This window comes from Loxodonta africana, chromosome 12, assembly GCF_030014295.1.
Source record: "Loxodonta africana isolate mLoxAfr1 chromosome 12, mLoxAfr1.hap2, whole genome shotgun sequence".
Classification (NCBI taxonomy): Eukaryota; Metazoa; Chordata; class Mammalia; order Proboscidea; family Elephantidae; genus Loxodonta; species Loxodonta africana.
In genome coordinates, this window is record NC_087353.1 from 44441884 (window position 1) to 44462023 (window position 20140).

The 20140-nt window shown below is 45.7% G+C and overlaps 1 protein-coding gene across 1 annotated transcript in view; it reads right to left on the reverse strand.

The window, feature by feature from the left end:
• Positions 1-20140, reverse strand: part of ALK (ALK receptor tyrosine kinase) — a 1052109-nt gene that overhangs the window by 101334 nt on the left and 930635 nt on the right. Inside the window, exons 10-11 of the mRNA XM_064295177.1 lie at positions 1070-1164; positions 757-885 (exon numbers count right to left, since the gene is read on the reverse strand). Of these exons, the coding sequence (XP_064151247.1) occupies positions 757-885; positions 1070-1164 (224 nt within the window). The remainder of the gene's footprint in view (positions 1-756; positions 886-1069; positions 1165-20140) is intronic.

Here is a 20140-nt window from a genome sequence, read left to right on the forward strand (position 1 = left end):
GGGGACACAACTTGCCTAGCTGGTATGTAGGGCCTGGGTGGCCTGCACCCACTTCTCTGGGGCTAGGCTCACAGCCCCTGATCTAATAACTATGAGGAACATCACACCAGGTTTGGAGACTGATTCCAAGAGACTTCCTCCTGATACCAAGAGTGGCTGAGCAGTCATATCCCTGGTTTAGGGCCAGAGGCCAGGTAGGCCTGTGTTGGAAGCAGCAACAGTCCCTAGGAGAAGTCTTTCAGTCTGGGGTATGCTGAGTTGAATGACTTTGGAGACTATCAAAGCTCAGGGGTAAACATGTTGAACTGAAAGCTTTTGGGGCTTTATCCATGATGGGGTAGCCAGCCTTTGTGCAACAGAAAACCTTGGCCTTGGGCCTAACCATTTTTATAAGGAGAAGAAATCTGACAGAAGTTTGCTTTTGTTCAGTAAATGGGGGGTGGTTTTCAAGAAACTGAGTTGAGGAAAGCACAGTAGGTTGGCTCTCCCTTTTGGGTCACAGCGTGGATATTCCCCAGGTATGGAAGAGAGTTGCTCATTTGCACAGCTTCCGGAGGCTCCCTTTGTCCAGGCAATAAGAGAACCAGATAGTAAGTTGCCCTTGGAGCCCCATAGCCAGAGTGTAGGTGATGTTCCTTGCAAAGGTTGCTATTATATCCTTTAAATACTGCTCCCCACTCCAATTTCAGTACACATATTGCTTGTGCTTTTTGCAATAGGAAATTACTTTGCCCAACTTGTGAGCTGAACCCTTACCTGTAGGGTCAAAGATCTGAGTCTCTCTTGGTGTATTTTCCCAGGGTTTCAGCTCCTTGTTTGGGTTTCTCTCAAACAGATTTCTTGATTTGGGTGCAGTATTCTGTGGCATCTTGTCTTCCCCGCTGACTGGAATAGAGAAGACCCCGTGGTCTGAGTTAGGTGGGGCTCAGTTTCAGGGAGAGAGATGAATTAGCACGGGGAAGGTTGGGAGGGACAATCCAGCTTTGATTAGGGAAGGACGATGAGGCCACAAGTAGTCTGGGTTGGGAGATAAAAGTGCCAAAGACAAAAAGGGACAGAGTGAACTTACTGGTAAGGTAGCAGTCCAGGCTGATGGAGATATTGTCAAATGCCACAGTGGCTCTGGATCCTTGTCCCCACCACGCGACAATCTGCAGCCAGAACCTGTATATGTTGAGAGAAGTATGTGAGGAAGAGCCTGGGAATTCATGTCTTAGATTCAGCATCCAGTAAACGAGTGCAGATTACCCTCCTCATAACCTTAGGTGTTAGCAGCCTTACCTGATATCAGAGCAGGAGGAGAACAGTGAAAGTCCCACCCTACTTCTCCAACACAGAGCACTTCCTTTCTGAAGCATCATTCTAAATGTTAATGGCCATCACCTGGCCCTTCAATCCAGCCTGGAGTTTGGGGCCTGGGATTAGGACACTCTGATGATATGAGGACACCTCCTCCACTTTCTGGGTGTGCAGGGTGGGTGGAAATGAGTAGGCTTAATATTCAACTGGTGCTCACTGGTAAGGTTGAAGTTGTTAGTAAAATATTGAAATGCTTTTGTATGCTTTGATGCCCTCTGCTTATTGCTCCAGGCAAGCTGGATCCTTCCCTGGTACTCCCTGGACTTCTCAGTTATCCAGCAACCAAAGGGTTACCCTGTGTACACAGGGATCTCAAGTCTCCTGTATCTTTTCCAGAATCTGGTCTGGGTAGTTGGTGCAGTGCTCTACGGGTTGTTAAATATTAAATAGCGTTGAATATTACCCCAGGGAATGTTTGCAACCAATGCAGAGTGGGTTATAGAGTGTTAACAGCAAATCCATTGACAAATTGTTTCTTTCCATCTTTTCCCTAGCCTTAGACAATCAGGTCCTCCAGCAGGGCCAGGGAAGGTTTTAAAGTGAGATTGTGGTGTTATGGATAACCTTTGTGTGGCTTTACTTGCCATGGTCTTGTAACTGCCACCCAAGTGATTGGGTGGGACTGTGCAAATAAGGCAAGTGTGGCCCACCAAAGGGATTTGTCAGTTTTGCCATTCTGTGAGGCTTAAGAGAGAGCCAACTCCAGAGCAGGGAGAGGATCTCACCACCAAGGAAGAAGAGCTAAGAATGGAGTGGGTCTTTTGGATCTGGGATCCCTGTACTGAAACGTTCCTGGAACCAGGAGAGAGAGAGACAGAGAGAGTGAGAGAAAGACAAGGCAGAGAGAGACACAGAGAGAGAGAGAGAAAACTGTAAGAGATATCCCAGTGGACTTCCTGGCCCACAGAGTGAGAAAGCTGAGTGCCTTTGGGCTGAGACACATCGGTGGAGTGGGGTGCCTCTGGGCATTTATTGGCAGAGCTCAAAGAGATTTATAACACTGGCCTGAGCAGGGCAGAGGCCTAGGAGCCAGAGAGAGGTATGTCTGAGGCAGGCCTGGGGAGAGGCTGTCCTGATGAAGAGCTGTATCCTGAGTGTTCCTCAATCTGGATTATAACCTGTTGCTTCCGTAATAAACCCCATAATTTTGAGCATTGTCTGTGAGTTCTGTGTGGCCGTTGCAATGAATTATTGTATTCAGCAGATAAGTAGAAAGTGCCACGGGAAGGATGGTTGGTGTTAGAATTGGTCAAGATGGCAGAGAGAGGAGGCATGTCTGACCTCCACCTCATAGCAGTCAGCTTTGGGCTGCTGATCTTGATTCTCCTTCCTCCTTGTGAAGTTAGAAGAGGTCAGGTGCCACCCCCATGCCATGTTTTTGTTGGTTTACTTTTTTTTTTATTGTGCTTTAAGTGGAAGTTTACAAATCAAGTCAGTCTCATACAAAAATTTGTATACGCCTTGCTTATACTCTCAGTTGCTCTCCCCCTAATGAGACAGCACACTCCTTCTCTCCACCGTGTAATCCCTGTGTCCATTCAGCCAGCTTCTGTCCCCCTCTGCCTTATCATCTCCCCTCCAGATAGGAGCTGCCCACATAGTCTTATGTGTCCACTTGAGCCAAGAAGCTTACTCCTCACCAGTATCTTTTTCTATCCCATAGTTCAGTCCAATCCCTGTCTGAGGAGTTGGCTTACGGAATGGTTCCAGTCTTGGGACAGAAGATCTGGGGACCATGACCTCCGGGGTCCCTCTAGTCTCAGTCAGGTCATTAAGTCTGGTCTTTTTATGAGAATTCCCCATGCCATCTTTACATAAACAGAAAATACCTTTAGTTGGTTTGCTTCCTGGAAAATCATCTTCCTGGAAGGCTATTAACCAGCCTTTTCCTCTGTCAAGGGAGGTTTTCTGAGCCCCTTAAAACCTTTCCCATCCTTTAGCAAGCCAGTGCAGAATAACCTGTAGAACAGCAGGTACAAGTGTGTCCAGCCTGTGGTGTAGATGCTAAAGCATGAAGAGAGGGAACCTGTTATGGATTGAATTGTGTCTCCCCAAAATATGTGTTGGAATCCTAACTCCTATACCTGTAGTTGTAATGCCATTTTGAAATAGGACTTTCTTATGTTAATGGGGCCATATCAGTGTAGGGTGTATCCCAGTCTTAATCACTTCTGAGTTATAAAAAGAGCAGGTTAGACACAGAAGTAAGCACAACTGGGGGAAGACAGATGTCACGTGAAGATTGCCAAGGAACCCAAGAATACTGCGGCTACAGAAGCTGAAAGAGACAAAGACCTTCCCCCAGAGCTAACAGAGAGAGAGTCTTCCTCTAGAGCTGGTACCCTTAATTCAGACTTCTAGCCTCCTGAACTGTGAGAAAATAAATTTGCATTTTTTTAAAGCACTCCCTTGTGGTATTCCTGTTATAGCACCACTAGATAATTAAGACGGAATCCTTGCCCATCAGCTGGTGACTGGAGGAACAAGATGTGATGTGGCCAGACAAAAGAATGCTACTCAGCAATACAAAGGAATGGATCATGGATACATGCTATGACACGGTGGGCCTCAGAAACAGTGTGCTAAGTTGAAGAAGCCAGATGCCAATAACCTCACAGTGTGTGATCCCGTTTATATGAAATGTCTAGAATGCTTAAATCTATAGAGAAAGAAAGCAGATCAGTGGTTGCCAGGGACTGGGACAGTGAATGATGCTGGTTGTAAACTAGCATGAGGACTCTTTTTGGAGTGGTGGGAGTGTCCTAAACTGGACTGTGGTGCTGTTTGCACAGTTCTATGAACGTGCTAAAAGTCACTGAAATGCACACTTAAAGCAGATGAATTCTATGGTATATAAATTACACCTTGATAAAGCTGTTACAACAGAGGGCGAGAGGAGCCCAGGCAACAGTGTTGGCAGCATGCAGTAGCAAGAACAGAAAACAGGAGCATTGGTGGAAGGAGGAGGCTGCAGTGGGGAGAAAGCAGGGCAGAGAGGGCACAGGAACTGCAGGAAACAGAATGTAACAGGAGGGAGGGAAGAAACACAGGAAAAAGAACACTCACAAGGATTTGCAGAGGTACAACAAAGCTGTAGTCAACAAGTGTGTGCAGCAGGGATCCACGAGCACATGGCCTCTGATCAAGACGTAAAGGGTGTAGACGCTGGCTTGGCTATTCCTGGCCAGAGAACAATTACTGGCTGCTGTGGAGGAAGGACTTGAAATTGAAGTAAATGTATCTAAAGAGCATGTTTGTGATTGATTATTCCTAACTCAGCTACTCAGTAAATTTGTCTAGGCCCTCACACATCTCATGAAATCCAGTCATCCACAAATTGTCTTTTCCGTCTTAAAGTCAAAATGAGAAGACTCAGATTGGTTTGATTCTAGAAGAAAGGCTTGATTATGTTGTAGCTGTGGCCATCCTACTGGCACCTTCTCAGGCCATATTACCCATGATGGGGTCTATATGCCCATGCTGCCCAGGATAGACCAGGAAGGAGGGGTGGTCACTGGTTGGGTGTGGAAAGATGGATGCTCAGTGGAGAATCCCTGAGTCCTGTTCTGGGGGCACTTGGGCAAGCTGGATGAGTGTGAATGAGGGTAAGGGGGGCATGAGAACCTGTCCACCTTTCCCAGCCAAGTCTTGCCACCTAGGCCTATACCTCTGAGAGGCATCCTTCATTTTGACCTTGATAAGTACCTATTGAATGAATTTTCATTGCATGTACACTATTCTGTATTGTTGCTATGCATCAGGTTCGGGTAATGAAAAAAGAAGACAGGAGGAGAATTGATGATTTGAATTGTGGTGTTGGTGAAGAATATCGAACATATTTTGGACTGCCAGAAGAATGAACCAACCAGTCATAGAAGAAGTAAAACCAGAATGCTCCTTAGAAGGATGGCTTAACTTTGTTTTGCTTTGGACACGTCATCAGGAAAGACTAATCCCTAGAAAAGGGCAGCATGTTTGGTATAGGGTCAGCAAAAATGAGGGAACCGCTCAATGAGATGGATTGGCACGATAGCTACAACAATGGACTCAAACATAACAATCATGAAGATGGCAAAATGTTATATATAACATTTTGGTCTGTTATATATAAGGTTGCCATGAGTTGGAGCTGACTTGATGGCAACTAACAACAACAAAAACATTGTGTATTGGGCCCTGTGGGGGATTCTAAGACAAATCAGACAGGAACCCTATATTCAGGTTGCTTACTGTCCAGTGGAGAGAGGCAGTATGTATAAGTCATCGCAGAATAAGGTAGAAGGAGGTGAATACCACACAAGAGGGACAGCTGAAGTGCTCTGAGAGCTCAGAGGAAGGGGCAAATTAGAGCAGGGTGGGGAGACCAGGAGGACTTCCTGGAGGAGGCAGTATTAAAGCTGGTTTTGAAGAAGGAAAGGATTTGAAGATTTGGACTTGGAGGTGGGCGCAGTGCAGAGAGGATGGGTGTGAGAGACACAGCAAGGGAGGAAAGGGCCTGTTAGGCTCAAGCGTGTGGGGTATGGAAGGAGGTAAATGTGGTGGGAGTGTTTGGAGGCCAGGCTGAAGAGTAATCTCTTTGAAAATGGGGAGCCATTGAGGGTTTGTAAGAGGACAGTGACAAAAATCAAAGAACTATTTTAGGATGATTAATGCGTGATCAGTAAGCAGGATGGAGAAAATGGGACTTGAAGCAGAAAGACAAGGCAGGAGGCAGGTGAAAGAGGCAGCTCTGAGTGTGTCCCCCATGCTTTCATCAGGCTGCTCTCTGAGCATGTCCTTGACTTCCACAGAGGACACAGTCCACAGATAAGGTCCCAAATTGAGCTTGTGTGACCCCAGACAGAGCCGAGGCCTGGATTCCCACATCTAAAACAGAGGCCTGATTCTGCTGTCTCCTACTCTCTAAAGCAGTTGTGAGGGTTCATGAGACGCTGCTCAGTAATGAATAGGACAGGCACTTAGAGCTACTTGGAGAGGGTGAATAGAAAGAATTATGTTGCCCTGTGAAGGTGACAAGAAGGCAAAACGGCCTAATGCCTTGCACAGTGTGGGGTAAGTGCCCCGCAGCCCACCTTGCCCACTCTCCACCCAGGGTATCTCCTAACCTGCCATCCACAGGCCAAGGGCCAGGCCCGTCCTGATTTCACTGTTGAGCTACATCATGGGCGTGCCTTGCGGGAGGGCCTGGGGTGCCTGAGCAAATAGGTCACAGGCGTGTGCTTGAGGAGCTTGGGGAGACTGGCAAAAGCCCCGTGTTGGCATGAATAAGCTCTTCCAAGGAAGCTGTTCCCCCCACACCCTTTCTCCTCTCCCTACCCTTCTCTCTGCCTTCATTCTTTATTACCGTGAGATTAGAGCTACAGAGTTCTCTAGCAGCCACCGGGCCTCTTAGCATGGATGGGAGGATGCAAGCTGGGGCTGGAATGGTTTCTAAATAGAAGAGTTTCTAAAGTGCCCGGGGAGGTGACAGCAGTGGCAGCTGCTATTTAAAAGAGCTTGATTGACACTGGGAATTGCACAGATTTCAAGTCAGGAACACTGTAACAATCAGGGAAGACTCAGTCAGATGTTGACATGTAAACGCGTGCTGCTGCCTCTGTCCACCCAGGGGCCACACTGCCAGCCCTTTCCCAGACGATCCAGGCTCCAGAGGCTGCAGTGCAGGCACAGGTGGGGCAAAGAGGGCCTAGCTGGGGTGTGGGGAAAGGCGGGGGCAGCAGAGGCAGTCTGTGATTGGGGGCTCAGACCAGGTCTGGGGAGAGTAGATGGGGGGCAGGTGGGGGTTTCTCATCTGTGGGGGCGCTAGGCCAGAGACTAGGTTAGCATCATGGCCACCCAGACTCAGGCTTCTGTACCTTGTGTGGTACCTGCTTGTGTCTTTACCTGAACCTTAGGTGAGGAGGAGGTTGTTCCTGGCTCCGCTCACCTTCTCCCTGCTGGAGATGGGCGAGACCCCCTCAAGGCTCTCAGAGTCTTTCTGGTCCAACGACTCTCTTCAGTTGACCCTCCCAAAGTTCAGACACCACGTCACTCTCCAGGGTCAGGTGGATGCAGAAGCCGTGGCCTCAGGTCTCCAGTTCTAGCACATAGCAGGTGGACTGCTCTGGGTGTGAGGGGAAGCAAGGTCCACAGCAGCTGTCTGCCAGAATGGAAGGGGCCAGGGTGGTTCTGATAACATACCAATTATACCCCTGCTGTCCACCCTGAAGCCGTCACTGTCTGTGGGGAAAGTGGCTGAGCCCCGCTGCTGGAAGAGCGTTTCCCTTCCTCTCTGTGGGCGGCAAGACCCAGAGGGGAAGAGCCAGCTCTTTGCGGCTCCCCCAGCTCTCTCACCAAACTGCGTTCCTCAGGAACATGGCAGGATGGACACTTCTCTTTCCAAGTCCTTAGCAATGGAGGCCTTGCTTCCTGCCCTTCCATATTCACACCTGCTCAGGACTTTCAGTTTCTCCAAAAAGATACTTTTCATTCCATGAGATGTTGCTGTTCCCCTCCTTGGAGTCAGCGGGGTTTGGAGCTTGTTGCTAAAACAGACTTGGTTAGAAATCTTGGTTGGAGCTTGGCTTTGCCTGCCTTTGTCTTGCTCAGGTTGACAGAGAGGACTGTTGAAAACTGGCCCAGTGGATTCTGGGAGGGGGGTGGCCATCCTGGCAGTGGGCCAGGTTTCAAGGGGGCAGCCTCCAGACTCCCCGGGCAGATCTCTGCCTGGGAAATGCTGATGCTGCTCACGCCAGCTCAGAAAATGCACAATCTCATTCAGCCAACAGACTGTTAATGGACAGTGAATATAACGCCTTATTTGCTACCCTGCCAGCCTCGGGGACTGACAAACCTAATTAAGTTCACTTAACGATTTTAAGTAGCTGACAAAAAGGTGTGTGTTTGAATGTGGACTGAGGGGATAGGAATGCTCTGGAGAGAGAGCAAGAAAGAAGAGTTGGACTGGGTGAAATACATTTACTATGTGGACACCGTGCCTCAGACCCTCCGTTCAGTGGGGTCTGAGGGAGGGAGTGTTCAGCATCCTTTTTCTCAGCTGGAGCGTGTCTGGGCTTTGGCTGCTGAGGATAGAGCTGGCAGACACTGCAGAGGAAAATGCTCGGCATTTGCTTGGCAAAAGTCTTCTAAAATGGACTGTCACAAAGCTCGAGGCTTGGCATGCATTTCTATTAGGATAATGTATGCGATGAAGAAGGCCTGCCACATCCTCCTATTATCTGTGTAATTGACCCAAGTTACTAGCTGAAGGGAAGGGGGCTGATGGACAGGTTTGGATTCACAGGACGCCTGACCCAGCCTGGCTGGGCTGGACATGTGTGCAGACTCTTGGAGACTTTGCCTCCTGCCCAGCAAGGTGCGGACAAGCTGGATGTTCAGGGCCAGACTCAGCAGTTGGGGATGTCCACTCCCTGCTCAGTGCCACCATCAGAAGTGATTTACCACCTCCTCACTTGGTTTCCACTCTAGGGATAATGCCACCAGGAGCAGTGAGGGAGGGCTGGTACAGCGTGGTTCAGGGCTGCCAAGGCCCATAGCGAGCTTTCATAATGAATCTGGCTTCTGTGAGGAGCCCTTCTGGGTGAAATAGGGGAGAAAATGGATTTCAGTCAGACCCAGCAAGGATAGAGAATCACTCAGACCCTCCAGCAGCACCATCTCGGCTCGAGGCTTCCTGGTGTTGGCTTTCTGTGCTCACTGCTGGGGGCTCAGACAAAAGGATCTCAGCTCCCACATTAGCCCTGGCCCATCCCCAGTCAGAGACGCTTGCTGCGATGCTGTCCCACCAGACAGCAGTGTGGGGAGGAGCCCATCCGACAAGTTCAATTTTGCCCTTTATTCTCTGATTCCGGGCAAGCATAGCGCTGTCACTATGCCTCAGGCCTTATGGGCACACAGTGAAGGAGGTTCCTGCTTCCTGAAGCCCTCGGCCAGCAGGGGGTGCTTGTGCACAGAGATACCTGCCCCAAGGGCTTGAGGATGCTAAGTGCCTTAAGGGAGGAGAGTAAGCACCATCTGGGGGGAGCGGTGGGCTTCTTCCTTGGGTAGAATGCCCATGTGGGAGTCCCCAGGCCAGATTATCTCTGGGGGCATATCGTCCAAAAAATGGCAGGGGTCCCCAGAGAACATCAGAGCATCAGAGCTAAAGAGACACAGTAGAGCCAAGATAAGAACTCAGGCCTCCGCTGTCCAGGCTGCTTTTTCTGCCACCTCTTCTCTGCTCATCCAACACTAGCCATCTTGACCCGTTCAAAGTCTTTAGTCTCATTTTGTCTCACACATTCTCCACGCTATTTGTGAAGTGCCACAAGCTACTTGGGACACCTGGGGGCCTGTCTAGAGCTAGCAAGTCCCTTGCCCACCCTTCTCCTCAGAGAGACCGGGGTGTCCGCTCTGCCTCTCTCTGGACACACATACATTTCCAACACTGGCCACCTCTGCCTTCGGCTGGTGTGCTGCCTTGTGACTTGGAGGGCTGATATGGACCAGAGATGGTGGCACATTCAGAACTGTGAGAAGACCCAGGGAAAGGGTGGTTTCTAGTTCCCCCTGCCTTTTTGAGGGTGATCAGCAGCCTTCTCTGCCTGGTTGGGTCTATAAAATGTGGGCATTTTCACACTGAAAGTTTTCTGAGACATGAGAGATTCTAGCTTATCGTTCCTGTTTTACATTTCTATCAGATACTTGTGCTTCCTCAGGAGTGTACCAACTTACTTATCTCCTTCTCTGTCTCTTTGCCACCCTAGCTTCCAGAAAACACTATCTGAGCACCTACTATGAGTCAGTCACTGCTGGCAACTAGAAGTATAGAGACAGATAAGATGCGAGCCTTGCCCTTGAGGGATTCCAACAGACTTATTATTCATGATATTCGCTGACTTTTTACCAGTTGCCATTGAGTTGGTTCTGACTCGCGGTGACTCTATCTGTGTCAGAGTAGAATTGTGCTCCAGAGAGTTTCGGTGGCTGATTTTGGGGAAGTAGATTGCCAGAACCTTCTTCTTGGACACCTCTGGGCAGACCCAAACTTCCAGCCTTTTGGTTAGCAGCCAATGCATTAATTGTTTGCATCATCCAGGGACATTCACCGACTAGGGAATTTCTAAAGTTCTTTTTAGTTCTGCTGCTATGGAGCTAGCATCTCTACAACCTGGGAAGACATTGAAAGTGGGCAGTGGGAGAGAAGTCAAGAAAAGCTTTGAGTACTGAATGTCTAGGAGAATGGGAGAGCCCTGTGCAGAAGTTATCACTCAGGAGAGGGTGTGGGGGTGGAGCTGGTTTTGATGACTGTCCTGTTGGCTCTGTTGAGGTGTGGGTGGGATGTCAATCGTGGAGCTGGAAGTGCGGGTATGGGACTCAGGTGGGAAAAAAGATGCTTGAGTCAGGTGATGGTAGAAGCCATGAGCACAGATAAGGTTCCTGGGAACAGCATGCTTAGGACTGGATTCTGTTTTACTTCAAATACCAGCAGCCCAACTGTCCCCTCAATTCCAGGGCTGCAGACTTTTTTGCCTGGGGAGAGAAGGGACTGAGAACACAGAGGCTCTAAGGCTCTGAACACTTTCAGAGGCACTTAAGAGTTGTGAAAAACCTACGCATCTGTTGACTTGTAAACCGAGCTGTGGGTGTTACCAAGACAATCTTGAACAGATCTGAACATCCTGTTATTCTAAAGGAGCTCGCTTATTGCCATTTTGAGCTCTCTTTCTAAAACCGAGCTTATGGGCCGGATCTGTCTCACTGCTCTGCTCTCTTGATTGTGGAAACTTAGCAGTCAAAAGCAACAGCTTGTCCCAAACATCACAGTAACTCAGCGTTAGAAATGGACTTAAGGCTCAGAATTCCTAAGCTACTCCTTGCTCCAATGATCTGGGATATATCTGAGACAGAAACAGGACCAGATCCTTGCAGAGTTATGAGTGCCTGCTTTGTATGTGTCAACGCCTGGTTACACATCGCAGTGCTGAGCCTCTGCCACATCGGTCCCCTTATTCTCGGAGGGCTGACTATTTGGAAAGCAGCAGAGGAACAGGCCTCTTCTAGCTCCTTTCTGCACCTTTTCTGAGCTCCACCTTGAGGCTCAGATCATTTCATATTCGGTCCCTCTCAAGAGCCTCTGACAGTCTCCATGCTTCTGGTTTCCCCATCCTCTGTCTCTTGCCACTGTGGCTGTCTACCACCCACAACCTAACATTCAAAATACTTGACCTAATTCCCACATTCAGCCTCTCTGCAGGAGACTACTCAGGATCTTCTGAGACAATCTATTTGACTATTTGGCCTTGACCTCGTGAAAACCTCCCTGGCCCTAAGCCTGTGCTCACTTTGATGGACTTCTCTGGAATGCTCTTGTCCCCTTCCAATTTCACTAAGACCTAAAATTTGATGGCAACTAACAAAAACAACAAATGTTCCTTGAGGTCCAGCTTACAATAAGCCCATTTTCTCCATGAAGCCTCCCCCGACTACTCTGGTGCATGGAGGTCACTGTGCCACCTGAACACTGGCCGTGCTCTGTCAGACCCCACTCAAGGCTGCGTGTGTCACTGTTTGCCTCTCAGGCACCTGCTCTGTGTCCCCTCCAGTGTGCAGGCCCTGTGATCCAGAAAAAGGCTGGCCATACATTGCTTTCTACCCTCTGTTGGCAGGAGGGGCTTCATGTATGTTTGCTGAAAATGTGCTGGCCAAGGACACTTGCCCAGTGACTTCTTGGTTCCCTGTCTTGCCAATAAGAGACCTGGATCTGACATTTTATGGCACTGATTTCCACATCAAAATCACCTAGGGAACTTCTAAAAAATACAAATTCCTGGGCCCAATATGCGATCTACTAAATCAAAATCTCTGTGTATGGGGCCCAGGGTTCTATATTAAAAAAAAAAAAAAGTTTTCCAGGTGATCATAGTGTTCAGCTAAGTTTGTGAACCAATGTCCTATGCTGTCCTGCTAGTTTTAAGCTGTTACAAAAATATTTTTTCCTGTGTATTCATTTTTTTATGGACAGGAAAAGTCCAAGGAGAGTAATTTTGGGATGACTTCTGCCAGGAAACTGTTGTGGCGTAGTAGTTAAGTGCTATGGCTGCTTACCAAAAGGCCAGCAGTTTGAATCTACCAGGTGTTCCTTGGAAACTCTATGGGGCAGTTCTTCTCTGTCCTATAGGGTCACTATGAGTTGGAATTGACTCTACGGTAATGGATTTGGCTTTTTTTTTTCTGCCAGGAAGTAGGTTTTGCTATAACATAGAATTTGGAAATAGTGTATTCATACCTTAGAATAGATCCTGGAATTGGTTTCAGCCTTGAATTATTCACAGTTCTTAGAGAAAAAGCCTGATCCGTACTCAGAATAGCTGAATGAGAAGGCAGTATTCTCCCGTGACATTCTAATAGGTGTCCAGAGATGGAAGCTGTACTCCTTGGCTTATTTTATGACTCAACATCTTATTTGTTTTTCATTGAAGCCATTTCCCTTTCTTCTGGATTCACCGCTGCACTATACTCCCCAGCATCCCTTGCAGTTAGGTATGGCCATGTGACTGAGCTCTAGCCAATGGAAAGTGATCAGAAATGATGAGCATCACTTCTGGGCCTGGCCCATAAAATCCTCAAATCCGAGATCCCTCATGCTGTTTCCCATTGGCTGGCTGAATTCAAAGGGCTCCGTGGCCCAAGTGAGAGTGGAACTACAGAGTAAAAGGAGCCTGGGGCCTTGAATGACCACGTAGAAAGTCACTCACAACTAGCACACTCATTCTGGATTTCACATAAGCAAAAAATATATATGCATGTATTTGTAAAAAACATATAAACATATTTGTAAATTTATATATATTGTAAAGCTCTGAGGTTTGGAGGTTTAATCTGTTACTTCAGATAGCATTACCCCAATGAACACAGCATACAGAACAAGGCTGTTACGCGGGTGTATTCAGTGTGCCTATCATGTTGTGTTGGGTGGTGATAGGTGAATGTAGCACTTGGCTGGCTGCTGGACCCTGCAGTAGCCTCCCCTCACAGGTAAGCCTTTCCCCACTGCATACTCTTGCGCTGCTCCAGGACTAGGAACACACCTGAGCGAGGCAAAGTGGAATGAAAGAGCGTGGTCTAGTACAGATGCAGTTTTCCTTAGCTGGGAGTGCTGTACACACGGGCTCCAGCCTCACTGACTGGGTTTCTGTCATGCTCTGGAAGCCTGGTCCCTCATCTGGTCCCCAGTTCTTACACCTATATGCTGGCCTCATATCAGGTCTCTGCATGGATGACCTGCCTAGCATCCCAGTTCTACTGAGGCTGAGCCTTGTCTGCTCCTACCGGGCCAGAGTCTTTTTTTCTGATACTGGCTGGTGGGGGTTTGTGGAGTTGTGACATTCACTCCTACCCATAGGTATCCTTTTTCCCTGGGGAAGGGTGGGTAGAGAAAGGCAATTAGTTACAAATGGAAAGGTGAAGAGGAGGAAAGATAGTAAGAAGGTGAAGAACAGATGCAGGGCCTGACCCTCTGCCACGTTCTCTTAGGGACAGAGGAGCACAGACTATCAACATTATGGCCTGGATTTGCTGTGTCAGTTCTAGTGGCTGTGAAGTTTATTCTCTTCTAAAGGGCAATTGGTCTTTTCAATCTTCTCATATGCATGTGAAAACTGGGCAATGAAAAAGGAAGAGAGAAGAATTGATGCACTCAAACTGTGTGTTGGCAAGGAATATTGAGTATAGTGTGGATTGCCAGAAGAATTAACAAATCAGCCTTAGAAGAGATACAACTAGAATGCTTCTTAGAAGTAAGGATGATGAGACTTTGGATCACTTATGTTGGACACATCATTAGGAAGGACCAATCTCTGGAAAAGGACATCATGTTTGGTAAAGTAAAGGCTCAGTGAAAACAAGGGAAACCTTTAATAAGACGGAATGGGAATGACACAGTAGCCACAACGATGGACTTAAACATATTAACCATCAAGAAGATGGCACAGGACTGGGCAACATTTTGCCCTGTTATACATAAGGTCACCATAAGTCAAAGCCAACCTGATGGCAGCTAACAACAACAAACTGAAGGGCGATTTGCTAAATGTATAACTAAACGTACTTTATTTTTATACCTTTGTTAGACTTGTTACACGGATACATTTGGAAATAAAAAATACCTATCAGACCTATGCTGGTGTTGGACCACGCGGTGTGGGGTAGTCAAAGGCATGCTAGAGTGATGGCTTGAACAGGCACACGAGAGAGGGCTCGCTCCAGCCACAACGGCCTGGGAGAAAAGGGAAGACTCACACTTTGCTGGTGATGCTGCTCCCACTGGAGCTTCAAGGGAAGGAAAGGCAGGAGAAGGGGCAAGTTAGGGGTGAGTCTTCGGCAGGTGGTAGTGGTGGGGAATTAAGTAAGATGAGAGATTTCCAGTGGTGAATGAAGCAAATGAAAATCAATATAAACTTTCAAAATAAAAACAGGAAAAAAGGAACTTGAAATCATTAAGGGGCATGGCCTAAGAAAATTCAGAACCAAACATTTTGTTAACAATACTGGCTGCCACTGATCAGGTTTTCTGCAAATGCCAACTGTTGCACCTCCATTGCCTCAGGTATGTACATAGGAAGCAGGTTATCCTGAGGGTTAAAGGAAAACTATTTAACCTCCTTAGACCTCATATAAAAAGGGGATTAATCATAGTATGAAATGAGATAATGCATGTAAAGTGCTTGATACAGTCAGTAGCACACGGCAAGCACTCAACGAATGCTAGCTCTAATCATCATTATTTTCAACTCTTTCAATGGCTCTATGAGGAAGCTGTTATTCAGTTTACAAAAATATGAATTATACACAACTTTTCCAGGGGCATGTCAAGACTGACAAGCTGGGGCTCACTGGGAATCTCTGCTACTTCTCTACTCAGGTAAGAATGTTGTTGTTGTTATTGGTTAGCTGCCATTGAGTTGGCCCCTGACTCATGGTGACCCCATGCACAGCTACCCATTCCTATACCATTCCATGATCAGTTGTGGATAAAATCATTGTGATCCATAGGGTCTTTATTAGCTGCTTTTCAGAAGTAGATTGCCAGGCCTTTCTTCCTAGTTCATCTTAGTCTGGAAGCTCCTCTGAAATCTGTTCAGCATCATAACAACGTGCAAGCCTACCCTGAAAAAAGGGTGGTGGCTGTGCATGAGGTGCATTGGCCAGAAATCAAACCAGGGTCTCCCAAATGGAAGATGAGAATTCTACCACTGAAGCATCAATATCCCCCAGGTAAGAACAAGTAATGAAAATGCCCCTCTGATGTCCTCCCCATCACAGAAAGACACTATATGAAATGAAATTATTGTTATCGATAGCACCCCATACAAAATGGGGATTCTGCGGATGATAAACAAGCATTGAATAGGAAAAAAAATCTTGGTTCTATAGAGTTTCTGATATAAATACATAAAGACACAACTCTCAGTTTAACTCATTCCATTTGAAAGATGCATTTCTGAAACATACCACTTGTCATTGAGGACAAAGGACGCAAAGGGAACAGGCAATCTAAATACCTCCAGAGGGAATTTTTTTTCTTGTTAGACTATGTATATAGTGTACAGCTAAAAGCCTTTGTAATGATAGTGCTGGGGAATGGCGCCTACACAGGTGCGATAAGTTATGTACTCTGTATTTGACTGTACAATTGCAGTGATTTGTGGGGCGTGATTTGGTCCATGGCACTTCCAAATCCATTTAGTAATGAGTTGAACTTAGCACCCACTTCTGCTCTGTAAGCACGTCAAAGCTTGTGATAGTGTGGGAATATTGTGCTTAATTTAGTAGGATATATGATTACAAAAAGGAAAAGTAGGGATACCAAAAAAAAAACAAAAAACAAAAAACAAATCCACTTCTGTCGAATCGATTCTGACTCAAAGTGACCCTACAGGACAGAGTAGAACTGCCCCATAGAGTTTCCAAGGAGTGCCTGGCAGATTCGAACTGCTGACCTCTTGGTTAGCAGCTGTAGCACTTAACCACTATGCCACTAGGGTTTCCAAAGTAGGGATATGTCCTTGCAAAAGACTGACAGAATAAGGGGAAAGAACTTACCTTTCCTCTATTTTGAGAAAAGGTAGTTCTCATTCCAATAGACAGAGTAGCATTTGAATGAAGGGAAGACTGATAAAATAGGGGGAGAGATTAACGTTTCAGCTGAGGAAAAATAGGTATATGAGGTGGATGTAAAACAATGAGATAACTTTTAAGCACACATCAAGCACTATTTGAATTGGTGATGTCCTTCAACATTACCTTCAGAGTACATATCTGTAGTCCAGGGATGTTCCACTGCTCAAAACATCTTGGGCACTGTTCTTTGGAGATTTTTCTTGTTACTCTTTATAGTATGGTTGTACAGTTAACATCACTTCATGATGATGACGCATTATTACATTATTCCTTTCACTTTGCCTATTTGTGAATGGGCAGAAGAATGCCATTCCATGGATCAATGTCTCCCTGTCATCAGCCTTCACAGACCTCTGTGGAAGGACTGCTGCACGGTGGAGCAATCTGACTATAGCTTTTGATCTCATGTGCTCAGTTCTAGTTCTCCCTCTTCACAAGGACCAGGGCACATGATTAAGATCAAAGTCTTTCGTATGAAGCGATTCTGACAGGGCAGTGACCAGAGACAAAGAAAGCACAGTTACCAGTCAAGTCCCTAAAGAGAATTCCTTGTCACCAGGGTGACAAATGCCATTTTGGTTCATCTGATGGGACAGAGGAGTTGCTTTGATATCCAGAACACTTAGCAATAGTATTTATTATAATGTGATTTTATCTGTTTTGTTAGATACAGGTTGAACAGAGGAAGAATGTGAGACATGAAACTATCAATTAATCCAGCTGGAATTTGGAAATACGCCTTCTCCACACTTATCAACTATCTTGTTATCTGACATTTTGCATTTATAACAATAGTAAAAAATCTGCTCTCCAACTATTTTGCACATTAATGACATGTATCTGGAAGTAACAAATGCAGAGGTGTGAGGTGAGAGTAATATGGGCTGTGATGGTTAATGTTATGTGTTAACTTGGCTGGGCAATGATTCTCAGTGGTTTGGCAGTTGTGTAATGATGTAGTCATCCCCCATTTTATGATTTGATGTGGTCATTCTCCATTTTCACCTAATGCTGATTTTGCATAACAACCTGGTCTTTGGAACCTAGCCATGTCAATAACAGAGGAGAGGGTGTATATGCAATTTTCCTCGATGCATTTTTTAGCCAATGCATTATTTATTGGGCATACTATGCGTTAGGCATTGTAATAGACATTCAGGAAACAGTGACATATAAAACAGACATGGTCCTTGCCTTATTAGTGCCTATATTCAGGCACTAAAAAGAGACAATAAAAAAATGATGAGTTATTATATGTATGTTGCAAGAGCTATGAGAATACACTGTAGGTATACTCTATAGTCTAGAGGCCCAGGAGAGTTTCTCTAAAAGGTGGTGAAGGAGAAGTGGTAGTTAGGGAGATGGGCAATAGAGGAAGAACATGACAGGTGAAGAGAATGGCAGCGGCAAAAGCCTAGAGGTGCAACTGAGCTGAAAGAACTGAAAGAAATTCAGTGTTGTTATTGGGTAGAGTGATAGAGGAAGCATTGAAGACATTTAGATTGGTGAAGTTAGGGATGGACAAATCATTTATGAGCCTGAAGGTCATATTTAGGAGTTTGAAAGACACTGGAAAATAATAATATATAGATTATATTTGTGTTTCCAGAAGTTAGATTAGTTTCACATAACCCCCAGGGGCTATGACCACTGTCTAGAGGCTGAGAACACCTTAGAGCTAACCCCTAATCCACAATAAAGTTGCTTTAAAAAAATCTTTGTAAAGTGTGGAAGTTGGGGAACCTGGAAACAAAGGTGGTTTGAGCCAGAGTAGGGAATGAAGTTCCTGCCACCAAGAGGCATGGCTGGGGAGCTGTCCTCAAAGTGGATGCTAAACATCTGAAGCCAGGTATGGCCTAAAGATGTTTTATGGGTTGTGGGTAGGTGATGTGAAGTGCTAATTAATGCCTAAAAAAAATTTAGTTTTTTTAGGGGTGGCAGGAAGGGAGTTGATCTTTGTTTTCTGCATTTCCTTCTTTATTCTTTTTCTTCCTCTACCTTCTCCCTCCTCTATTTCCATTTTCTGACAATCCAGGGAGCTATAGCTTACTCTCCCTGGAAATAAGAGTGAAAAGTATACTTCTTGCTCCTCTTCCATCAGTGACTTCCCCTCATGAGGAACTCACAGAACATTGATGTCAGAAAATTCATAAAAGAATTCCCTCCTTCTGGCTTTGTTGTTATTGTTCAGTACTGGCAGTCAGTTCTGACGCATAGCAACCCTGTGTACAACACAATGAAACACTACCTAGTCCTGTGCTATCCTCACAATCATTGCTATGTTTGAACCCATCATTGCAGCCACCATGTCAATTCGTATCATTAAGGGTCTTCTTCTTTTTCTCTGACCTTCTATTTTACCAAGCATGATGTCCTTCTCTAGGGACTGGTCCCTCTTGATAACATGTCTGAAGTATGTGAGATGAAGTTTTGCCATCTTTGCTTCTAGGAGCATTCTGGCAGAACTTCAAAAAAGATTTGTTTGTTCTTCTGGCAGTCCGTGGTATATTCAGTGTTCTTTGCCAGCACCATATTTGAAAGACATCAATTCTTCTTCAGTCTTACTTATTCGTTTTCCAGCTTTCTTTAGCATATGAGGTGATTGAAAATACCATGGCTTGGGTCAGGTGCAACTTAGTTCTCAAAGTGACAGACATTTTGCTTTCAACACTTTAAAGAGGTCTTTTGCTGCTGCAAAAATCTGCTGATTTGCCAATGCAGTACGCCATTTGATTTCTTGACCGCTGCTTCCATGGATGTTGATTGTGCATCCAAGTAAGATAAAATCCTTGACAACTTCAATATTTTCTCCATTTATCATGATATTGCTTACTGGTCCAGTTTAAGGTTGTAGAACTGGTTATTTTTGCTAAAATGGCCATTTCAGCCTCTTCTGAGGCATTAGGTGGGAGATGTTGTTATTATATTATATATAAAAAAATACTATAGTTACTATTAATTAAAAAAAAAAAAACACTAAGCATTTACTGTTGATCAGGCAGTTCACCAAGCATTTTGTTTCCCCAAACCTAAGAGGTACACTTCAATATCTCTGTTTTATAGAACATACATAGTCTGACTTGGAAGATCAATGTTGTGATTTGTGCTATATATTGAATATACTGGAAACTCTGGTGGCGTAGTGGTTAAGTGCTATGGCTGCTAACCAAGAGGTCGGCAGTTCGAATCCGCCAGGTGCTCCTTGGAAACTCTATGGGGCAGTTCTACTCCGTCCTATAGGGTTGCTATGAGTCGGAACTGACTTGACAGCAGTGGGTTTTTGGATTGAATATATTATTACTGAACCTACATAATCAAGGGATGAGAATGGAGGACATGAGAAATAAATTCTACTATCCATTGATACTTTCAGTGATCACTTTATTTAATCCTTATAACAATCTCATGAAGTAGAACTGTTATTATCCTCATTATACAGGTGAGAACACTGAGACTCAAAGACATTATGTAACTGGCTGAAGTCATAAAACTACTAAGTGGCTGAGACAGTTTCTAAATATGGAACTACATGATTCTAAAGCCTGTGCTCTTTAGTTTTAGGGGCCGGTCACATCCACAACGTAGTTTGATTTTAGCAAGTGGAAACTAGTTTGCCTTATTC